The 23,733-nt window shown below is 43.1% G+C and overlaps 1 protein-coding gene across 1 annotated transcript in view; it reads right to left on the reverse strand.

The window, feature by feature from the left end:
• SAMD3 (sterile alpha motif domain containing 3) overlaps positions 1–23,447 on the reverse strand; it is a 56,222-nt gene extending 32,775 nt beyond the window's left edge. Inside the window, exons 1-5 of the mRNA XM_065401934.1 lie at positions 23,369–23,447; positions 22,404–22,593; positions 17,293–17,406; positions 4,596–4,781; positions 4,148–4,232 (exon numbers count right to left, since the gene is read on the reverse strand). Coding sequence (XP_065258006.1) covers positions 4,148–4,232; positions 4,596–4,781; positions 17,293–17,406; positions 22,404–22,593; positions 23,369–23,447 — 654 coding nt within the window. The remainder of the gene's footprint in view (positions 1–4,147; positions 4,233–4,595; positions 4,782–17,292; positions 17,407–22,403; positions 22,594–23,368) is intronic.
• Between the last annotated feature and the right edge of the window lie 286 nt (positions 23,448–23,733).

Consider the following 23,733-nt stretch of genomic DNA (forward strand, 5'->3'; position numbering starts at 1 on the left):
ATATATCTTTCAAGTAAGAGGGAGGACTATTGGAGGGAGCGGGGGTGGGGGAGGGAGGAGGGGAGCAGAGACCTTAAATAAGATTCAAGCATTGATTTCCTCTCTCATCCCCAAGCCAGTCCTATGTGGTAAAACTTTTGTTTCATTCCAAAAGTAGCTCAAAGCTCTTCACTAATGGATTACAGGGATATAACTTTGCATTTAGTAGCTTTAAGCCACTCTTTTCTTTAAATTGAGGTTTTTATCTTAATTCTTACCCACCTCCCACTCTAAATAGAGAGCAAGACAACTTTCTTATTTGTTTAAAACAGATATCTCAAATGTTGACTGGTATTATGAATAATTTTTAAATGACCAGTAGTAGACAGGCATCTTTCTGGTTACCTCTTTACCACAAAAAGAAATGGCAAGCTTTTGTGTAGGATTCTATTTTCATGTTTCTCCTACTAATACTGGAGACACTCTTGACCTTTACAAGATCTTGCTCTGTCCGTTTGAGATTCCTAACATCTAAATTACCTTTTTCTCCATAAAAAAAAGAAAAGTATTAATTGCATTTAAGTTATACTTTTTTATATTTTACACTGAAACAAGTATCAATATTTGAAAACTAGAGCTGGTAAAAAAAAATTTGCATGAAAACTTTCCTGATGGGCAAATGTTGTTTCACTGGAATCGATCTACTTTAAATTTTAAGATTTTTCCAAAAGTTTTTTTAAAATTTTCCATTTCCGAAATGTCAAGTAATTTCCATCAAAAATACTGACCGTTTTTGTTCCAACATTTCATATTCAAAACTCTTCTGAATTTTTTGAGAATTTTCAATATTTTGACTTCTTGTTCCGATTCAGAATGGAAACAAATTTTGAAATGTTGACATTACCCATGAGATGTAAATTCCATTTCCAGACCACTACAGAGGACCCCCCTGTGGCTAAACTCTCAAGGTATCACCCCTGGGCAATAGCACCCCACACACACTTGGAGTAATGAGGACAGGGAGCTCCTTCTCTTCCCAGAGCAGGGGGACTGGCATGGGATCTCTACAGTATTTTCTCTAGCATCTGGGTTTTCATCTGCATGGGTAGGCCAGGCCTTTTCCTGCCACACAGAGAGTTCTCCGCTAGGATGATATTGGTGGGGAGGTCCCAGAGCAGTAGGTATTGGAGTTACCCCATTGAGATGAATGGGGCAGCTCACTATTTTCAAAACGATTGCATTAAGCTATCAGCAACATCTGCCCGAATTTGAAGCTTCAATTACATATGGGTCATGTTTTCAAATTTATCTCCACAACCAGGTGGAGTAGAATTTTATTTTTTTTAAGTGAAAATATATTATTTGATAAATTGCATGACTCCAGGAGCTGGGGCCCATAGCTGCGACCTAGCAATGTATTATGGGGGAGGGGGGGGGGAGAGAGGATAACCTAATTAACATTGCAGAGGAATTTGGCGTTTCATTTGCAGAACAGAAAAAAAAATACCTCCTACAGAATCTGAGTCCATTGTGCCAGGAAATACACATAGCACTGGTTATAGGAGAACAAAATCGAATTCCTGTAACTTTTAGTCACTTTTCTGTAAAGACTGAATAGACTTTTTTCCTGTAACTCAGTTGAGAAATCTAGATAAATGAAGTCAGAGAGTCTTTGACAGATTAGTTTACAATGGCTTTTAGTCTTCTGGGTAACATTTTATCTGTCAGCCTTAGCACTTGTGCTATTATTCCCTGAGGTCTACTGCTCAGGTTCTGTTTGGTGTACCCTTTCCATCCACCTCCCTTACCCAGCCCCGTAACAACATGACCAACTGTCAATACAAACTTGCTGCAAGCTCCCTACTTGTATGCTTTTTAGCAGCCCCAATTTCAAATGTTGATATATTTAGCTTTATTTTCATAATCTGTCTCTTAGCCAGAACATATCATTTTACAAACATTGTTACATTTACGTTTTGTTGGCAGAGTCCTCCAGTACTGAAATTCCCACTTCACCTTCGGGCTGTTTTCTTTGTTATGTTTAGCACAGACTCTTTCAACACCTTTTCAGAGATTGTAGGTAATCCCTAATTATCCAAGTTTCTGATGATCTCAAATAGGAGTATATTCCCCATATTCAAAACTGATGGAGAAACAAGTTTCACTTATTTGAAAATCCAATTATCTGATTGTTTCAGATGTCTCATAAGATATTTGAATCATCAGTGTTAGCACTACTGGTGATTCCAGCAACTCCTTTATTTCCTTACATTTGCCCAAAACATTTTTAGAAGAGGTGACATGAGAAGCATTATGTTTCCATTCGTCTGAGCCCGATTCCACCAAGAAGGAATCAGGCAACCGTACCGTCTTTTTAGGTATTATGAATCCAGCGTTGTAAATTCTTATGATTATTATGATTCTCGCAATAACTGGTTTGTTTTTTTAAAGCCCCATCTGCCGGAGTCATGGGTATACTTAAGAATCTCTGCTTTCATTTAAAGAATAGTAAACTTCTAGCCCTCATGGTTGCATTAAAATGTGACCCATAGGCTCATAAAACAAAAGGCAAATAAAAAGAACCTTTTTTTTTTCTTTTTAAATATCAATTGGGGGGAAATGGGGGACCTCACTCAAACTTTTAACATATGAGATTAGCAAGATTGTGACTCTTTAGGTTTAACCTTTTCCTTGCATGCTTTTGTTGTTTCTTCCAGCTATGTTGCCCAGTAACTGAATGAAATGTCAAATATAAAACAGACACATTACCAAAACAGAGGCCTCTGCCCCACTCAGCTGCTTGCTCAGTCTACGTTATGCTACTCCCCAAATACAGTTTTTGCTAGCAGGCTGCTAATGCAATGTCCCCAACCAATGCAGAAAGGGATTAACGATTTGACAAAGAACAGTTTTATAAAATGATTTATAGCACAGTTTAGCCATGTCTACATTTGTTAGGAAAAGCTGCTTTCAGAGCCACATTTAAATACAATTTTTCCTAAAATTGTCCACAATATTTCCTAAAATTTTCCCTAAAATGAAGTTCTGTAAATGGGACCTTAGAAACACTCACAAATGGATTCTAGTCAGTCTTTACAAATGGGGTCATGTCATACCAATGACCCAGGCATGGAACTCCTATTGGGGGTTCTCAATGGGAATTTTGAGCAAAAATAAGGGTAGAATATAGCTCATTGATGCTCTACCTCGCCTTTCCTTCCCAGGATGGGGCGTTTGCTTACTTCAGTGTGGTACTTCCCTATCACAATGCCCAGCCTGAAAGGAGAATTGGGATATTCATCACATTTTTCCTTAGATTGCATTTTCTGCAATAACTCTGTGGAGGACAGGTATGTGTCTCTCAGAGCAAACCCCCCTCCACCTCCCACAGTCTTTTACCAGGTGCTGTATCACATGGCAAGGCAATGATGTGAAGTCAACAGGCCTGAACATTATCTTTGCAGATTGCAGATCTGTTTTCTGGACCCTGAAAATGAAAAATTACATCCAAACCTAACAGCATCTCCTCCTTCCATTCAGCTTCCTGCTGTAACCACATGAGAGCCCTAGTGATGGTCTACGGAGTGATTTTCTCCAAATGTACCTACTCCTGCCATATTTAAAAATACATAAACACAATAACTACTTGATATAGGTAATAGTAAACAAGTTCACTAATGATGATCACAATGCATTGCAGTAGCATAAGGCAAACACCAAAAATATTCATAATGTAATGTTTATATCTCCCCCATACAAATACAATTTTCCACTGGCCTGGCATAGCTGTATCATCACCATGATTTTTTAAACAATCACATGTTTAACAGTTTTTTTAGAAAAAATAGCGTATTATAGAGAAAGTCAATGCAAGCAACAGCTAGGTAACTTTTCATTAGTACTTATGCATGTATGATCTGACAGTGGCTTTGATAAACAGCATGTCATTTAATTAACCCTGTGCAATTACTGGTGCTTAAAATTAAGTATGTTATTTGGGATACATAACTTAAAATAGAAGCTGCAGCACTATGCAAAATAAAAACACCAAACAAACTGATATTAATTCTCTCTGAATTAGTCTCCCTCTAAACAACTAGATTAAAAAAATTTCATATTTGATAGAGATTAAAGATAAACTGAGAACTGCACTAATTATGATACTTACAAAGCCATTCCCATCCTCATCAAGGAATGGATATGCCTGAAGCAATGCATTGACGACAACATTATACTGCTGACTGTTTGGGTACCTGTTCAAACAAGATAAAAAGAAAATATAGGAATAGGTGGCATTTTAGACACTTTTTGTCAATTTGAAGTCTGGTGGGGTTTTTTTCAAGTTAAATTGATACAGTGTTTCCAAAATATTTACATTAAATGAAGAAGAAATTATCCTAAAAGTAAAGCATGGGAAGAGCCTTTTGAGCTTGATCTAAAGTCCATCATTAAAACCAAGAGTGTTTTTTCCACTGACTTCAGTGGGCTTTAAATCAATGACTTTAACCATTTAAGTTTACAGATTGCAGAGACTGGTTCATCATCATCTGGGAATTTATTGTGCAATCAGTTGCACCCCCCAAAAAAAGAGTGAATCCAAAAACTACTGTACTTACAGTGATCCTTCCAAGTATTTTGTCATGTCTGCCTGTAAAAATTCAATAATCCTTATTCTCATGCTGTGGTCAGGGCATTTCCTTTCTGCTAATATGCATTGGACATCGTAAGGAAACTCTGGTAAAACATATGAGTTTGTCCACTGTACTGTTTCACATCGTGCAAAAACATGTTTTATATTTTTTCTGTAAAAGAAAGATATCAAAGTTTATCAGATGCTCATATAGTTCTTTTTATCCCTGTGGGAAACTAAGCTGAACCCCCCCGCCGAACCCCCCAGCCCCCCGCGAAGCGCCGCTGAACCCCCCCAGCCCCCTGCGGAGTGCCGCGCCGCCAAATCCCCCCAGCCCCCCGTGGAGCACTGCGCCGCCAACCCCCCCCCCAGCCCCCCATGGAGCACCGCGCCGCCGAACATGCCAGCCCCCCGCGGAGCGCCGCCGAACCCCCTGCCAAACCCCCCAGCCCCCCGCGGAGCGCCGCCGAACACCTGGCCCCCCGCGGAGCGCCGCGCCGCCGAACCCTCCCGCTGCCACAGACACCTCCCGCGGAGCGCCGCCGAACCCGCCCGCCAAGCCCCCCAGCCCCCCACGGAGCGCCGCCGAACCCTCCAGCCCCGCTGAACACCCCCCCCACCGCGGAGCGCCACGCCGCCGAACCCTCCCGCCGCCACACACACCTCCCGCCGAGCGCCGCTAAACACCCCCACCGCCGAGCCGCGCCGCCATACCCCCCCCCCGGAGCGCCGCTGCCGAATCCCCCCCCCAGCCGCCAAAACAAAAACAACCCACCTCACCCCCAGCGCCACCTGACCGATCCCCCCCCAAAAAAACAAAAAACCCTGAGCGCCCCCCGCCACCCCAAGATTGGCCGCCCCTTACCAGTGCCGCCCCAAGCACATGCTTGGTCGGCTGGTGCCTGGAGCCGGCCCTGCTCATATGCACGTCTTTGCAGATTCAGAATCCGAACATATTTACATAAGAACATAAGAACAGCCATACTGGGTCAGACCAATGGTCCATCTAGCCCAGTATCCTGTCTTCGGACTGTGGCCAATGACAGATGTTCAAAGGGACTGAATTGCCACGGCAATCAAGCGATCCATCCCATCATCCAGTCCCAGTTTCTGGCAATCAAGGGCTCAGGGTCAGGGACCCCTGGACCTTATGATTGTGCCCCTGACCATCTTTGCTAATAGCCATTGATGGACCTATCCTCCATGAACGTATCTAATTCTTTTTTTAATCCAGTTATATTTTGGTCTTCACAACATCCTCTGGCAATGACTTCCATAGGTTGATTGTGCGCTGTGTGAAGTACTTCCTTTTGTTTGTTATAAATCTGCTGCCTATTTATTTCATTGGGTGGCCCCTAGGTTCTTGTGTTATGTAAACTTCCCTATTCACTTTCTCCACACCATTCAAGATTTAATAGACCTCTGTCATATGCCCTTAGTCATCTCTTTTCCAAGCTGAATAGTCCCAGTCTTTTTAATCTCTCCTCATATGGAAGCTGCTCCATCCCCCTAATCATTGTTGTTGCCCTTCTCTGTACCTTTTCCAATTCTAACATTTTTTTTTTGAGATGGGAGAACCAGAACTGCACACAGTATTCAAGCTGTAGGTGTACCATGCATTTATATAGTGCATTAATAAATATATATTTACTGTCTTATCTGTCCTTTTCCTAACGGTTCCAAACATTGTTAGTTTTTTTTGGTTGCTGCTGCACACTGAGCAGATATTTTCAGAGAACTATCCACGATGACTCCAATAGATCTCTTTCGCCAGTGGTAACAGCTAATTTACAACCCATCACTTTATATGTGAAATTGGGATTATGTTTTCCAATATGGATTACTTTGCATTCATCAACATTGAATTTCATCGGCCATTTTGTTGCCAAGTCACTGAGTTTTGCGAGATCCCTTTGTAACTCTTCGCAATCTGCTTTGGACTTAACTATCTTGAGTAATTTTGTATCATCTAAAAACTTTGCCACCTGACTGTTTGCCCCTTTTTCCAGATCATTTAGGAGTACAGTATGTTGAACAGTACTGGTACCAGTACAGACCCCTTTGGGACACCACTATTTACCGCTCTTCATTCTGAAAACTGACCATTTATTCCTACCCTTTATTTCCTATCTTTTAACCAGTAACTGATCCATGAGAGGACCTTTCCTCTTATCCTAAGACTACTTACTTTGTTTAAGAGTTTGGTGAGGGACCTCAAAGACTTTCTGAGAGTCCAAGTACACTAAACCCATTGGATCACCCTTGTCCACATGTTTGTTGATCCCCTCCAAAGAATTCTAATAGATTGGTGAGGCATGATTTCCCTTTACAAAAGCTCTGTTAATTCTTCCCCACCTGGAAAGGGAGTATTAGGAATAATGGAAGGTAACTTAAAAGGAGACTGCCTTGGTTAATTCAAAGACATTTTGTGCTAAATTCACAAAAATTTAGCAATTGATTGGTTATAATCAGTTAAGGAAGATGGGAGGGAAATAGAGTAGACTGAGGTTTGGCACATAATACAGAAATTTTCACTTCTAAGGCCACGTCTACACTACAAACTTTGGCTACTGCAAGTTATGTCAGCATAAACCACAATTAGTATCTCGTTCGTGCGCATGCATATTTGGCTCCTTGCACCGGTACCGCACATACTCAACAGGGGTGCTTGTCTCAACTTGCCACCATCCAGCGCGTTGTCTTTTGGGAAGTTTTGACAATGCGTGGTGGTAGGGCAGAAACAAGTCATTCAGAGATGGCTAGGAGCAAGGGTTCTTCTTCCCAGCATGCAACTTTCTCCATCCCATAATGTCATCTACATTTCTAATTTTTGCACCCTTTTCAAAAATCCCATGAAACCACAGGGCCTTCCTCACTGTCCGCATCACGGACAGAAGCATGAAGCCTCAGCACTATTGTCATTAACGTTGCAAGCACAGGGCACATGATCCCCTTGTATTTGCAGAGCTGCAAGAAGAACCGCATCGGTGGAGAACATGATGATTTCATGGAGAGCAGATTGCTGCGGAACATAGAGAAAACCAATTCAAGGCTGTTGGTGGAGTTCACAGAGCAGTTGCGGATGGCGGAGCACCACATCTGAGACCAAGAAACAAGTGGGATCACATAGTAATGCAGGGTTGCGATGACGAGCAGTGGCTGCAGAACTTTTGTATGCAAAAGGCCACATTCCTGGATCTGTGCGCCAAGCTCGCCCCAGCCCTCCGTCGCATGGACAACAGAATAAGAGCTCCACTGACAGTGGACAAATGAGTGGCGATCACACTGTGGAAACTTGCAAAGCCAGATTCCTATAGGTCAGTGGGGAATTGTTTTGGAGTTGGAAAATCCACTGTGGAAGCTGTTGTCATGCAAGTGTGCAGGGTCACTAATCTTCTCCTGCTACACAGAACTGTGACTCTCAGCAATGTGCAGGACATAGCAGATGGATTTGCAGCAACGGGGCTCCCAAACTGCAGTAGAGTGATGGCATGTGCATCCCTGGAACCAGCCCACCTTGCCACAGAGTACGTCAACAGAAAGGGCTACTTCTCTATGGTTATGCAAGTGTTGTTTGATCAGGGAAGTGCATGATGCTCACATCTCTAAGAACACAGGACTGTTCAGAAAGCTGAAAGCAGGCACTTTTCTTTGCAAACTGGTGGATTACCATTGGTGATGTTGAAATGCCAACCGTGATGCTGGGGCACCCAGTCTACCCTTTGCTCCCCTGACTCATGAAGCTGGCCACCTCAACAGCACCAAGGGAAGATTCACCCACCAGCTCAGCAGTTGCAGAATGACAGTTGAATGTGCTTTTGGTAGATTGAAGGGATGTTGGTTTCTTTACTCACAAGACTGGATCTCTGTGAGAAAAACATCCCAAGGGTTATAGCTGCCTGCTGTGTCATGCATAATACTGGAAGGCAAAGGGGGGAAGTTTCCGATGGGGTGAAGGGCAGAGGTGGAGCAGCTGTCTGCTGAGTTTGAACAGCCAGACACAAGGGTTTTTAGAAGAGCTCAACAAAGAGCTGTATGTCTCAGGGAGATCTTGAAAGAGCACTTTAAGAGCAAGCCACAGTAATGTGTGGTGGTGTACTATGCTCTATCCGGCCCTGCAGTTTTGGGGACCATTAGGAACTGTCTGTTTATTGTTGCACATCTATGAATATAACACGGTCAATGAACCTATTAATTTTGTGGTGCTTGCTGTACATTTATAATTATTACGGTGTTTGTCACTGATCCTATGAATTATGTCATAGTGTACAATAACAAGGAGTGGGTTCTTTCACTACCACTAGGCATTCTGCAGCATATGTTGGGAACTAATAGATCCATTATTTTCCAAAAAATATTTTATTGAGTAACAAAGCCAGTGCAAAAACAAATAATCTGTGCAATTTAAAATCAACTATATTAAAAACTTAATTAATGAAAAAGAACATTCATGTCCATCTTGGCTACACATACAGCAACTGTGGCTTTCACAGGTCAGTGTATGTGAAGCTGTGGTTGTCTTTAACGTCCCACGGTGTGAAGTGGTAGGTGTAGGGATGATGCCACGTGGAATGTAAAGGGTGTGTTGGAAGGTGCTAAAATGAAGTTCTCTGCGGACTGCAAAGGCGAGCTTGCAACTGCTGAACCTGTAGGTCCACAAGCATCTGCAGCATCTGTGTTTGCTGCTGGAGAAGCCCCATTATGTCCTGGTGCATCTCCCGCTCCTTTTCCTGCTGCAACTTTCTCCTGTTTGCTCTTTCCTTCTCCGTGCCCTCTGCCCATGGCCTGATGCAGCACAGGCTTGCAGGATCTCATTGATGTCATCCCAAGTCCTCTTCTTTCTACTCCTTAATTGGCTCTGGCATTCCAGGGATGTGGTGGGGGAACAAAGGCCACAATGGCAGCAGCTACAGACAAAACACAGAGGTACCATTATCAATATAGTCAGAATGGAAAAGCGAAAGCTAAGATTCAGAACTCCCTTCCCTCGCTCACCTAAAGTTTTAAACAAGACACGCTTATTGACACTTCTGCTTGGAGTGCTTGTGCACGGTGCCACCCATAGCAACCGCAATGGTGAGTATGGCCCACCAGAGGTGAGGGAAATGAGGAGGGAATTGCTCGGTAGCATGAAACTATGACTACAGGGCAATGGCACTGAATACTGGCCCCATTTTCCACACGTGGTGGTGATGATTTTAGCTGATATTTCATTCCTGAGGGTAACAAAGGCTCAGAGAGCACAGATGCTGCTGGCGTCCTGAATCTGCCCGGCCCGTATGCTGCTATCATGTTTACTGCATGATGCCTGCTGATGTTATCACTGATGGGCATGAGAAAGCATCTTACCATGGAGGAAGAAATAAGGCTGCCATCCCTAGAAACCTTCAGGAGAGGATTCCAGAGTACCTCCATGAAAAATTCATCGAGATCTCTCAGAAGGATTCCAGGGACATCCCTGGGTACATAAACAAACTGTTCTACATGGTCCCGGGCCCCTCCCTCCCCATCGCCCACCCCACCTAACTCTACAGGGGAATGAAGAGCAGATAACAGCTCAGCCTCTCTTTGCTGTACCTCTGCCTCTTCTAGTATGAGTAAATTAATGCAAAGTTGACCTGCTAAGTTGAGAGTGATATCAGTACATTATTGTAATGGGTAATACATTTATACACTTACCTGAGATTCCTTCCCCTGCATCAGGCTCACGTGTGCTCGGCTGCCAAGACTGACTGAACTGCAGTGGAACCTCCAACAGGTCCAGGTTCGCGGCACACTGTGAACCCCCAGTTACATGTCCCCCATCCTCCTCCTCTTCTTCGCTGTTCACACTAGGAGTCTGTGACTCAGGCTCCTCCAAGGTATCCACAGTGGCATACAGGGCAGTGGTGGAGTCTCCGTAAAGGCATGCAGCTCTCCATAAAAGCAGCGGGCATGCGGCTCAGCACCAGACTGACTGTTGGCCTCCAGGGCGGTACGTCTGCTGCAGTTACTTCACTTTCACATGGCACTGCTGCTGATCCCTGTCATACCCCTTCTCCTGCATCCCCCGTGAAATCTGTTCAGAGATGTCCACATTTCTACAGCTGGTCTGTGACTGTGCCTGCACAGCCGCTTCTCCCCCACAGGCTCAGGAGATCCTGTACGTCCTATCTGCTCCAGGCTGGGACATATGGAGCGTGGAACCCTCCTGGTCAGCTGGGAAGCTGCACACAACAAGGGAGAGCTGCTAGGTGTGCTCACCAAGCTGGACAATCAGGAAAAGGCATTTCAAAAAATCACAGGGTTTTAGAGTAGGTGGGAAGGCAGGCTGGGTGGCTTCCAGTCTCAGTGACTCCTGGCCAATGCAGTTCACAATTGTGACCAAAGCAGACAGTGTTGGGCATTGCGGAACAGCTGCTGGAGGACTGTTAGGGTTAACATAGGTAACGCAGTGTCACTCGCACGGTGTTGACCTCAGAATGTTGACCATGGCTCAACACCACTCAGGGAGGTGGTGTAACTGCATTGCCGTAATGGGGCATTTACACTGGTGGCAGACAAATTTAAGCATAGACACATGAACTACTAGGTCAATGCAAGGCAGCTTATGTTGACCTTACCTTGTAGTGTATACCAGGCCTAAGGCCTTCACTACCTTGGGCTGTAAACAGGAATTATAAGCCATGTGTAAACAGTTTCAGCTAAAATAGTTTCTAAGGCTACGTCTACACTTAAAATGCTACGTCACTCAGAGGTGTGAACTTTTCACACCCCTGAGAGAGACGTGGGTATGGCAATGTAACTTTTCAGTGTAGACCGACCCTAACATAGGCCTGGTTTACCCTAAAACGGTCAACCCAGCTAGGGATAGCTCAGTGGTTTGAGCATTGGCCTGCTAAACCCAGGGTTGTGAGTTCAATCCTTGAAGGGGGCCATTTAGGGATTTGGGGCAAAAATCTGTCTGGGGACTGGTCCTGCTTTGAGCAGGGGGTTAGACTAGATGACCTCCTGAGGTCCCTTCCAACCCTGATATTCTATGTCGCTAAGGGGTGTGAAAAATTCATACCTTGCCCCATCAGTCTCTAAACAATGTCTGAAAAATCCTCATGCTCCTGGAGCAATAAGGAAGAAACACTTGATTATGTTTACATGAAGTCACCACAAAAAACTCACAGTTGGGCGATTATGTTAAATAGGTGAAGTAGATCTAAATTAAACAATAGAGTTGGCTGGAAAGACATGCAACTAACAGCTTATCTACTTACAGAAGTGTTCACACACAAAGGTCTTGTCTTCACTGCCAGGGTAAGTAGACTTAAGTTACACTACTCCAGCTACATAACTTAGGTCTACTTACCCCAGTGTCTTCACTGCGCTGCGTTGATGGGAGACGCTCTCCCATCGACTTACCTTAATCTTCTCGGGGAGCTGGACTACCGGGGTCGACGGGCGAGCACTCTGCCGTCGATTTAGCGGGTCTCCACTAGACCCGCTGAATCGACACCTGCTGCATTGATTGCAGCAGCGTTGATCTCCGCATAGTGAAGACCAGCCCAAAGCTGTGCCCGTGTAACATCAAACTTTAGTTAAACCAGTGCAACTTGTGTGTTTAGTCTAGGCCTCACACAAGGAGAAGACTATTACAAATAGAAGTTTAACACCAAGAGCAATATAGTGCCCCCCAAAGTCTCTCTCATATCTGCAAGATCTTGGGGCACAGACCAGGTTAACACATCTGAGAATGGATTTGTAAGTCTCACCTTACTTCAGAAAAAGGCATCCCATTGGTATAATAAACCCTATTAACTAGTTTGTAATGATGCAGTTTCTGTAGATTCCCATTTCATTTCACGTTTTCTCTGATATGCTTGAAAGTCATGTGAAGCAAATGCTATAACTGTAATTCTCTTTGGCTGCATAGTATTCTCAGGGTGTTCCCACACAGTACATCTCTTGGGAACATAATACCATAAAGTAAGGTCATTATGGACTGAGCTGTTCTGTCTCCACTAACTGAACAAAAAGGTATGTGTTTGAATTACAGTCCCAATGCCATGGGGAACATTTTCGTCTCACTGAAAGAAAAGCTATGGTGTTTGCACCCCTGTGGTGTCACCTTGGTTATCCAAGGATGGTTTTAGGCTGGATCGTATGGTTGAGCACATAATTAACACAGCCAAAAAGCCTCCGACAGCAAAATATATGGTGTACTTCGCACAAAGGCATGTTCCTGAGAGAGAGAGTGAAATCTAGTGTATTAGAACAGAAGTACTTTTACAAATATATTTTGGGTTTCTGTAAGTCTCATTATTTACGGTAATCTTTGTGGAATTACCACATTACACACTTAATGTTTCCTCTAGGCCAGTAGTCCCCAATCTGTGGGGTGCGGAGGAATGTTTGGGGGTGGCGTTGCTAGCGTCTGGGCCAGCCCCCATGAGGGGTGGGGAGGGAGCGCCACCCAGTTCCGCTCCTGGCCCCTCGGCTCTGCTCTCGCCCCCTCTCCCAGCTATGGCCCCAGCCTCGGCCTCCTTACCCCTGTCCATGTTCCTCCTCCCAGAGCCATGGCCCTGCTCCTGGCCCTGGGAGGGGGAGGCGCAGACAGAGGTTAAGTGTGGGGCGCGAGGTAATAAGTTTGGGGACCACTGCTCTAAGCTGTTTGGAGGATTCAATTTATTTTTGTTAGAAAAAAGGGAGTTAGGTGGTTTAAGCTATCTGACTTAGAGCAATAAGGGCCCACATAAAGAAACCCCAGGCTGACCGCATCAGATTGGTAAATATAATACTATCAAGCATTCAAAAATCATGAGTCAATCGCCCCAAAAATCATAGAGGTATTTTTTCTCTGTTTGTTTGTTTGAAATGCCCATGATTTTTAAGACAACAACTTGGGTGTGGGATGGTATTTGTCTTCTGGTTTTTGACCCTCTAGAAGTCACATTTGCAAGAGCTAGAAGCTTTCAGATAAAGTGGGGGGTGAGGGGGGGGAGTTCAGGGGAGCAGTAGAAATTCTCATATAGACCACTGACTCCAATGAGCTGAGGCTTTAAGAGGGGAAAAAAGAGTTGGAAATGCTGTAAACAATCATGCAAAAGGTGAAGCTGTAAATCTACCTAATTGGAAAAATAATTAGATTACCACAGTGGTACCAATGGTAAGGAATTAGAAGTCTATTCAGATAAACTCCTAATGCATAGAAAGATCTGACAAACAGTCCATCAGAAAATTTACAGGAACAATGTTTCAGATTAACAGTTTTCCCCTGTTTTTCCAGCATGCATATAAATGAGTTTCAGATAGTGTTAGTCTCTTTTAGGATAGTCTATCTACATACAGATAATGGGGAATTAAAGAGCAAGACCTATGTTTGACAGTAGAAGACAAACACCTTCAACCAAAAGCACACTTTCAAAACTACCCTCAACAGGACTAGCTATTAGCTGTATCACATAGGAGGTAAAATTGTTGATCTAAAAAATTCCTCACACTTTTACAGCCACTCAATTAGTGTGTCAGGCAGGATTTGAAATGTGATGTGGTATCCTGTTAGCGAGCACAAATCTGTCCCACCGCCGAGTATTTCACTCCAAGGCATTTGGACAGGAAGTCCATTATGCAACCCCTCACAAAAAAGTATGGAACACCTTTTTATTTATATATAAAGATTGATTCTCATATGAGAATCAATCTTTTATCAGGATGCCATTCCTGAAGGAAAACAGTTGGAATTTCATGAGAAGTGGATCCGATTTGTATATCATTTGGCATGCATGCCTTCAGAAATTGCATGTAGAACATATGCCAATAAAAATGTGGGCTCTCACACAGCAGTCTCGGGTAACTATAAGAAACAATAACAGCTGCTGTCTCAGCAACAACACCATCTCATACTGCCTTGAGCTGTGCAGGAGCTAGTACTCGGACAGAAAAGCAGTTATGAAAAAAGTGTTCATGGGAGCATTTTGTGTCTCCTAAGTGGGTGTTCCCAAAAAACAGCATTGCTACTGCTGTAACAAATTTTTACACAAGAAAACTTTAAGACCCTGGACACTCCACACTTTTTTGCTCTTACCCGATCTCTAAAAAATAATTTAACCATAGTGACCTCTGAGCTAATCAGTTGGATGCATAATGCAGTTTGATGACTCTTCAATAGAGGAAGAGAAGGGGTAAAATAAATTATGTTTTTGTTACACCAAGTTAACTGTTATTTTTGTGTTTAAACTATCAGAGCTAGACAGAGTCTCCCTCAATCTCTCTGTGATATCGAGAAGCATATTTTGAAGCTGGTTGTTAGGGCTTGTCTATATAGAGAAGTTTTATCTGGGTAAGGTAGAATGTGAATTTAAAATGCTATATTTTGACCAGTTTAACAATAGCAGCTTAACTATATTGGCCTAAATTCCTGTGTAGCAACCCCAAAGACTCTATTCTCTCTTTCAGTATATTACTACTACACTAGTTCAAATGAAGCCGTTTCCACGAGTAAGGGGAAAACATATATAAGAGAAAGATGTACAGAATTTAAACACTCCAAATATATAAAAACAGGAAAAAATGAACTAGTCCTGGAAGAAGATGAACAAAAGAAAAACCACTAAGAACCACCCCCATAAACATTGGCAGAACTATCAGACTAACATTATGTTGAATTGTAATATCAGTAGTCAAAACAGTTAAACCCCCAATCTATGTTTAAGAATTAAATAACCATCACCTCAGCAGTCAAACCCACAGCAACACCAGCTATAATCTCTCCCTAATGCTGTTTCTACACATAAAACACTAAAGTGACACACCTGCAGTGCCATTGTAGCATTTCAGTGTAGTCACTCAGTACAGTACAGAAAAGGTCCTCCCATTACTGTAATTAATCAACCTCCCTGAGAGGCAATAACTGGGTCAGCAGAAGAATTCTTCCATCAACCAAGTGCCGTCTCCCCTTGGAGCTAGGTCGGTATAGCTACGCCTCTCAGGGGTGTGGAGTTTTACACCCCTAACCAGAGGCACCAACTTTCTGATTTCCAGGGGTACTTGACTCCTCCTTTCCCTCGAGGCCCCGCTCTCATGCCGCCTCTTCCCTCCCAGGTAGTTTGGTTGGTTTTTGTTAATAGAAGTGAAGTTTAATGTACATATGCCTGAGGAGGTTATGCTGGCTGCATGCCAGTTGCCAAGGTGTCGAACAGGATGTATGAGCACACCTACACAGCAAATGGAAGTGTGATTATAACATGGGTAGGCATACCTATGCTAGCTTTAATTTGGCTAGTGCAAGTAACTATAGAAGTTGTGATGTGGCAGCATGGACTTCAGTACAGGCTGGCTGCCCCAGTACAAACCCATCCGGGACTCTGAGTACATACTTGAGTTGCTACCCTGTGCTGAAGCCTGCATTGCTGTGTGTGCACTACTATTGTTACCTGCGCTGGCTAGATTAAAGCTGGCATGGATATGTCTACCCACACTATAATCACACCTTCATTTGTTGTGTAGATTTACCCTGTGTTCTAGGAATTTTCATTAAGGGACTAGAAAAGCTGGTTAGATAGTCTGGATGGCTCCTCTGCTTGAAGTGGATAAAAGGGTTGAGTATTTGGCTTGAAGGCTCAAGGTTCACACTCAGGGCTGATCTACACTGAAAACCGATATCCAGCCCCAGAGCACCCACAGAAAAAAAAATAGTGGATGCTCAGCACCGATCAGTGGGCCCCGCCGACCAGCTCCTCTCCCTCCCCACAGCGCCTTCCATCCACCAACGGGCCCCGCCGATCAGCTCCTCCCTTTGGCTCTTCACAAGAGACTGACAAATGAGAAACGTAGAAAAAAAAATTCTAACCAGACCACTTCACTTTTGAACCAGGACTCCGGTCTGCCCTTAGATAAGTGTGTTCCAATTCCTGCTTGTTTATCTGACAATTACACCTGTATATATGAAGACAGATTTGTACTAGGGATGTAAAATGTTAACCGGGTAACTGATAAGCATCAGTCTTACCGATAATGTATTCAGTTAACGTTTAAATGTCTAACGTGCACCTTAAAAATGCCGCAGCAATACCATTTCATAATGCATGCGGAACTAGGTTCCGCATTGTTAAGAATCCAGACCATTGCTATGGAACTGACGTCATAGGGTAGGAACTAGGGGTGCAGGGCGTGTTACAGGACCCCCCGTTTTGCGCGGGGCTCCACTGTCACTCTGTACCTGGGGTCCCGGCTGCCGGCCCTGTGCCTGGGGCTCCGTTCCCAGCCCCATGCCCGCCCCCAGCTGTGGCCCCAGCCTCGGCCTCCTTACCCCTCTCCAGGTCTGGGTGCGGGGCCAGCAGCCAGGAACCTGGGCAGAGGGCTGGCAGCCACAGCCGGGACCCCGGGCGGAGGGCCAGCAGCTGAGACCCGTGTAAAATGTGGGGGGGTGCTGTAGCACCCTCCACACCCTTAGTTCCCGTGCCTATGTTTGAATTTATTAATGGTTAAATGTTTAACTGATACCATTTTAATAATTTAAATGGTTACTTTTTTAAAATTCTATTTACATCCCTAATTTGTACTTCAGTATTTAGGGACAGACCAGTTCACTTTTCTGATGGAGTTTATAGGACTTCCTGGCAATGTGGAATAACTTCATAGTCTCATCAGCAAAACAGAAATGTAATGCTGTTTTCAGAATATAAGTAGAATTAGCAAATGCACTATAAACTCACTTCTGCTTTAGCACTCTTCGGTCAATTAATCCACCATCATACTTTTCAGTTGGAGAGATATAACCTGTCTGCTCCGTAGGACTAAAAGGACTGAACACCTGGATGCCCATGGAGCTGGAAGAGAAGGAATTTCATTGGTGAGCTGTACACTTTGCAAAGCTTGTACAAAGAGATATACTCTAAGATTCCAAAATACCTGTTGCAAAAACATTAACATGTTGAATAGTCCTTAAGTGACGCTGATGTGTCTGAAGTGGCTGATGAATTAAATTAAATTAATCATTAGATCCAGCCAACTTAAAAGGGAAACTAAAGAAATATTGCTAAGAGATGTTCTAATCACGACATGTAATTACAGAGAAGTAAATCACGATATTTTTAAAGTTTCATAGATACAGCAAAAATAACAGGAGTACTTGTGGCACCTTAGAGACTAACAAATTTATTTATTACTCCTGTTATTTTTGAGGATACAGACTAACACGGCTGCTACTCTGAAACCTGTCATAGATACAGCAGCTTCTTGATTATTTTTTCTGCTATATTTAGTGTCTGATGTCTTCTAACATACAGGAAACAGCTAACCATTACAACACATGATAAAACAAGAGACTTGCAGAGTGTTGTAAGGCAGGCTCTATTAAACTAGGGGTATGTCTTCACTACCAACGTTAAAGCGCTGCCACGGCAGTACTTTAAGGTGGATGTCTAGTCGCGGCACCAACGCTGGGAGAGAGCTCTCCCAGCACTGTAAAAAAACCACTGTCTACACTGCCACTTTATAGCACTGAAACTTGCATCACTCAGGGGTGTGTTTTTTCACACCTCTGAGCAAGAAAGTTTCAGCGCTGTAAAGTGGCAGTGTAGACAAGGCCCTAGAGGGCTGTCCTCTTCACTGCTTCTGTAGGCTGAGCTCATTGCACACATCAGGCACTACTTGTATTTTCAGGGACTCCCGGCAACTCCTCCCTGCTGTGCCAGGGGCTCCGTGTCCCCCATTCTCCACCCATTCCTCTCACCCCCATTTTGCACCCATGACATGTGCTCTCTGTGCCCCCCACATTATTTCTTTTTTTTCTACCTGGGGAGAAGAAGTCCTTCAGCATGGGAAGGTGTTAATGGCTGCCATCAACCAGTTCTTTGATTTTTGGATAATTACAGACCTGACTGAAGCAGATAGCTCTGATAAGCAGATACAAGGGCTTCCACAGGTCAATTTTCATTGAAATCAGTAGGGTTTGCCCCATTGCAACCTAGAACATTCCCCATAATTTTGGAATTGATCAGACGCAGTATTTAAAAGTTATCATATTACCTAAAGAAAAATGACATCAAGTTGAGAGTGGGTAGCACCTTGCTTCGCTCTGCCAAAAAAATAACAGATTCTGTTCTATCCTACATCAGACTGGACCTTCTGCTAAGAACAGTAAAAAAGCAGCTCTCATTGAGACCTCTGAGACACTGAAACTGAAACATTTGTAAATATATCATTTCCAGCATTGTTGGAGAAAGTGTTCTTGAGATTTCCTTGAACCTGAATATTAGGGCAGTCTGGACCCATCGTCAGTTGCAACATAGAAGTGTTCCAGCTATTTATAATATAGATCTTGAAGACTTCTTTGCATGCCATTTCTGCAGCATCTTTTAAGTCTGAAGAACACTGTCTGCAGTGGTGTGCAAAATCACTGTTCCATCTACAATAGTGGACAAACTAATAAAACTGGTGCATGGGGACCTGTTGCTGACAAGTGACCTCAAGAACAGGCATGTTTGAGTGCAGATTTCCTTTTCAGTGGGCCTCTTCATTTTCCCTAGTCATTATTTCAAACCACTCACTTAAGTCAGAGCAACCAGATATCTTCTCAATGTGGCTTCAGGCTCCCAACTGAACTTGGGAGCAGTTAGTCTACAGATAACTGATGTATGAAATTCCATATGTGGCCATGAAGACACCATGCAAACAGCTCCTCTGGTGCTAGTGCACATGCAGGTACACTCTGACCTCACAATTAGTGATAGGCCCAAGGCATTAAGCCCAGATCCAGATACTGATCCAGACTTCACAGGACGTGTTTCAGATACAGTATTTCTGTTCAAGTTCATCACCTCTACCCTTAGTATTTTTATACAGTGATTATTCATTTAGGTGCCAACAGTACTCTATCCAACTAATGCAGTTCTCATTTTATAAGCAGGAGCTAAGCTGACTTTGTACAAAATGCCTGCTCTTAGAAATCATTCTCTCTCGCCTGACAACCAAAAGACAGCAAACAACAGAAAGGAAGAGAACTTAAAGAGTGGTAGGCCAAGAAAGCACCCATGAACATTAAGAAAGGCATTCATGTAAGAAGGAACGGAGGCAGAAGAAAGGATGAAGGACATATTGCTTACAGTGTCGCAGATGCTTTGCCATAGGATGCTGCAAAAAGCAAGCCAGGTTGTGCAGCCCATATGCAATTAAGGGCTCTGTAATCTGGTCTAGTGTCAGCAAGCGAACAGTGAAAAAAATGAATCCTTTTTGTGCATGTGTATATATTATATAATAGATCTGTGCATTTCTGTTTCCCCCCCCAAATAATCTGATTCTCTATGTTAAAAGGTGGCTTGCAGGAAAACCATTAACAATGTTAAAAGTAAAAAAAAATTATTACAGTGCTCCAAAATCACAGATAGCACAAATTCTGGTTTCTAGAGCATGAAACAAAGTCAAACAAAGGATTCCTGAAAAATTTTTGTGCAGCATACATATTTATTACACAAACACAAAACTATGTTAAAAGAACATTATTAAAGTTGCAAAGTCAAGCATTCATAAAGTAGGAAATTCCAAAACTAAGATTGCCTGTGGAACCTCTATTCAGCCCCCTTGTATGTACCCATTTATGAAACAATCATTAATTATATCATCACATACTATTTTTTCCACAGGACTCTGCCTCACTGAGTGCACAGAATGGATTGTGGTCATTTATTGAGCAACTATTCAATATTTTGTTTTCCCCACATTGCTCAAAGTGAGGCTCCAGGCTTTATTTAATGAATACTATTTATACCCTGCGATGAAGACAGTATTCTTTTTCTCACGGTCTTTGGTGCTCATCACTATAGTATGAGTGCTTCACAAACATTAATGAATTTATTTTCAAAACACATCTGTGAGATGAGGGAGAATTATTATAACTACAACCCTTTCTCTGCCTCATTCAGAACACACCTTCCAACTTCTGCAACAAACGAAACAGGGGTTCTACAGACAACATCCTTCGCTACACAACCCTGCATCATCCTCAGAGCAGGTCTATGCAGTGCACTGAATGAGGCAAGGGTGAGGTGGGGTGGGGGGTCGAAGGGGATAGTATGTGATCATGCAATTAAAAACAGTATCATAATGTATGCGCACAAGGGGGCCAAATTAAAAGTACCATGCTCTATCTGGATCACCAATAGACAGGGATTGGACACTTTGCTCGGGGGGGGGGGGGGAGGGGGGGGGGGAGGGAGTTCATAGATATTTGCTGACACCAGAGGAACAGAGACACTCAGGAAATCTTGAGTTCCATTCCAGGCTCTGGAGGGCAGTGTTCTCAAGTGGGCACAGACTTTTCCAAGCATGCTAAAGAGTGACCTGTTCTGCTCTATCTCCTCCAACCTGTCCCTGTTCCGGTCCTGTCTCATCTCCACCCCTGACTCATCCACTGAATCCCATCCTCACTTAGGCTTTGTCTACACTAGAGACCTTACAGCAGCACAGCAGTACCACTGTTGCTGTGCCGCTGTAAGGTCTCCCATATAGCTGCTCTGTGCCAGCGGGAGAAAGTTCTCCCACCAGCATAATTAAACCATCTCTAAAAACCAGGAAATCCTAGCACCTCCCTGCCTCCTCCCCCCAATTCCCAGTCTGAGCCCCCACCCCATTTTCCCTCTCCTCCCCCTACCAGCCTCAAGTCCAAAACTCTGCCACACCCAGGTCCAAGTCCCAGTCTTCCTGCACCTCCTTGTCCTAATCTATTTTCCCTACCCCCTTCCGTAGATCTGGCTCTTGTCCTCCCTGCATTCGAATTAGGCAGCTTCCTCCTCCAGGCTCCCCAGCAGAAGGCTCATTGAAAGCACAGGAGAGACAGGCCTTGTCAACTGTGCTCTCTGTTCAGGTACTCACAGATGAACCTGGCCCAGCGCACAGCAGCACAGAGCTGCAATTGCAGGGAAAGTCCAGTTGAACCCTGGACTGGAACATGCCCAGTGCAGTCAGAATCTTTGGGAAATTCAGCAGGCACAATCTTCTAAAATGTCTCTATTGAGCATTTGTGAACTGAGATTTTTCAAAGACTTATAACCTGGCCAAATTTGGGTGGATTTTCCGAGAATGGTAAAAGGCCCATCCCTGACACAAAGGCTGCCCCTCTGCCAAATTTCAAGTCCCCTCTCCAAACTATGAGTCGAGAGCATTTAGAAGAAAAGGTCCCACAATATTTTTAACAGGGACAAGTCCCCAGAACTTTTTAAAGTGGCAAAACATTTCTCCACAGCCTCATACTCAGGAACGTCTGAATTGTTTTGTATCAGAGGGGTAGCCGTGTTAGTCTGAATCTGTAAAAAGCAACAGAGGGTCCTGTGGCACCTTTAAGACTAACAGAAGTATTGGGACCATAAGCTTTCGTGGGTAAGAAGAAGTGAGGTTCTTACCCACAAAAGCTTATGCTCCCAATACTTCTGTTAGTCTTAAAGGTGCCACAGGACCCTCTGTTGAATTGTTTTGGAAGACTGGGTGGGGGGGTGGGGGGGATTAGAAATTAAGTCAGACATCCAGCATGGAATGTTTCAGCTAAAATGGTTATAGTCTGGCAAAGTTATAAACAACTGATTACAAAGTATTGTAAGGGCAATCAGCCCCACCTATAACAACTTGTGCAGCAACGTTTACATCATGTCTAAACCCACAAAGTATTAAATTAAACATTTCAGCTGGGGTTCAAATTGTACAGAAGTTATATAACTTAACTATATAACATATTAGCTATGGAGCTAATGAATGCCAGCATGAAAACACAGAGGGAAGATTACAGCCATACTTAAACAGAATAATATTTTGTTTCACGCATGGACAGACTCACCCACTGTTTGCTTCTGGTGACTTTGGAGGAGTTATTTCACAACTGTAAGTAAAAGATTGTAGTCCATTATTCTGTTGCTGGTATTTATTAATCAGATCCATTAGTACTGCTTGGTGCCCAATTTTCTTCACCAGCTGCTGCACCATACGATCATTAAGAGCCAAAAGAGCTGCTCCGCTCACTTCTTCCTCTGAAAATTGAAGAGAAAAATATCCTTACGTATTACTGTGTAGTAAGATTCTGAATACCTAATACAACATGATGTTACAAGATAGGTGGTTCTCAAAGGCAAACATAGTTAGTTCTTCAACATCAACTGTAACACAAGATCATTTGTTTTCGCTACTATCCCTTCCAAAAAGCTGGGCAAGAATTTTAACTTATTTTACAAATTAGTGGTTTGATATCTTCCAGTAACAAAATTCTGTGCCTTAGACACAAAGCAATTGACGAACTGGATATTTTAATATGTTAAGGCAGGCTTATTTACAATATACTGGTATTTTGTTAATGAGGGAAAACGTTTTAGAGATTGCACAGCATGGTTGAGTGCCAGTCTCTCTCAATGCTTTGTACAGTACCATAAAACAAACTTTTACATATCGAAGTTGCATCACTACAAACACAGATATTAAATATAAAATGGCCCTAAACAAATGCTAGTAAACCCAATTTTGTTCCTAGAAGGTGTATATGTTTATAGGTTTTCAGTCCCTCTCATAGCAGTTCTTCCAGACTATTCATAATAAATTTACAACCTCATTTTGATTTATCAGGTCTGAGCCAGTCCTCTCCCTAATAAATTCTGTTAAAAGCTGAAGTTACCCAACGGCAATTAAATACAAACATAAACAAAATTGAATACTATCCATAAACAAGAAATTAGAAGGTGGAAATTAAAAAACAGACTATACTTTTTTTCAAGCAGAGAGACAGGAAATACACATTTAACAAAAAAGACTTACCACGAAACTTAGGAACTAATTCTCCTAAATTTCTCTGCACCAACCAGTTGCAGACTTCATCAACTGACCAACTTTCCATCTTCAGGTGCTGCAATGGTAAAATTCCACTGTGGAATGAAAATAAAGGAATGTTTTATTTTTATGCTCCACTCCAGAGTCAACTTCCCAAGACAACAGAATGCTCAGTCTTTCTGAGGCAGTGTTACATGCTCTGAGTAAAAACATGTATTGAGAAATAAAGCTGCTATTTACCTGCTAAAGTAATATCTATTTCAAGCAGCCAATTTTTCCAATTCCTTCTTTCTTCCCCTCCCCTTCTTTTCCTCCCTGATTTCCCTCTGTTCCTCTAACAAAAAACCTCATTC

The sequence above is a fragment of the Emys orbicularis genome, chromosome 3, assembly GCF_028017835.1.
Source record: "Emys orbicularis isolate rEmyOrb1 chromosome 3, rEmyOrb1.hap1, whole genome shotgun sequence".
NCBI lineage: Eukaryota > Metazoa > Chordata > Testudines > Emydidae > Emys > Emys orbicularis.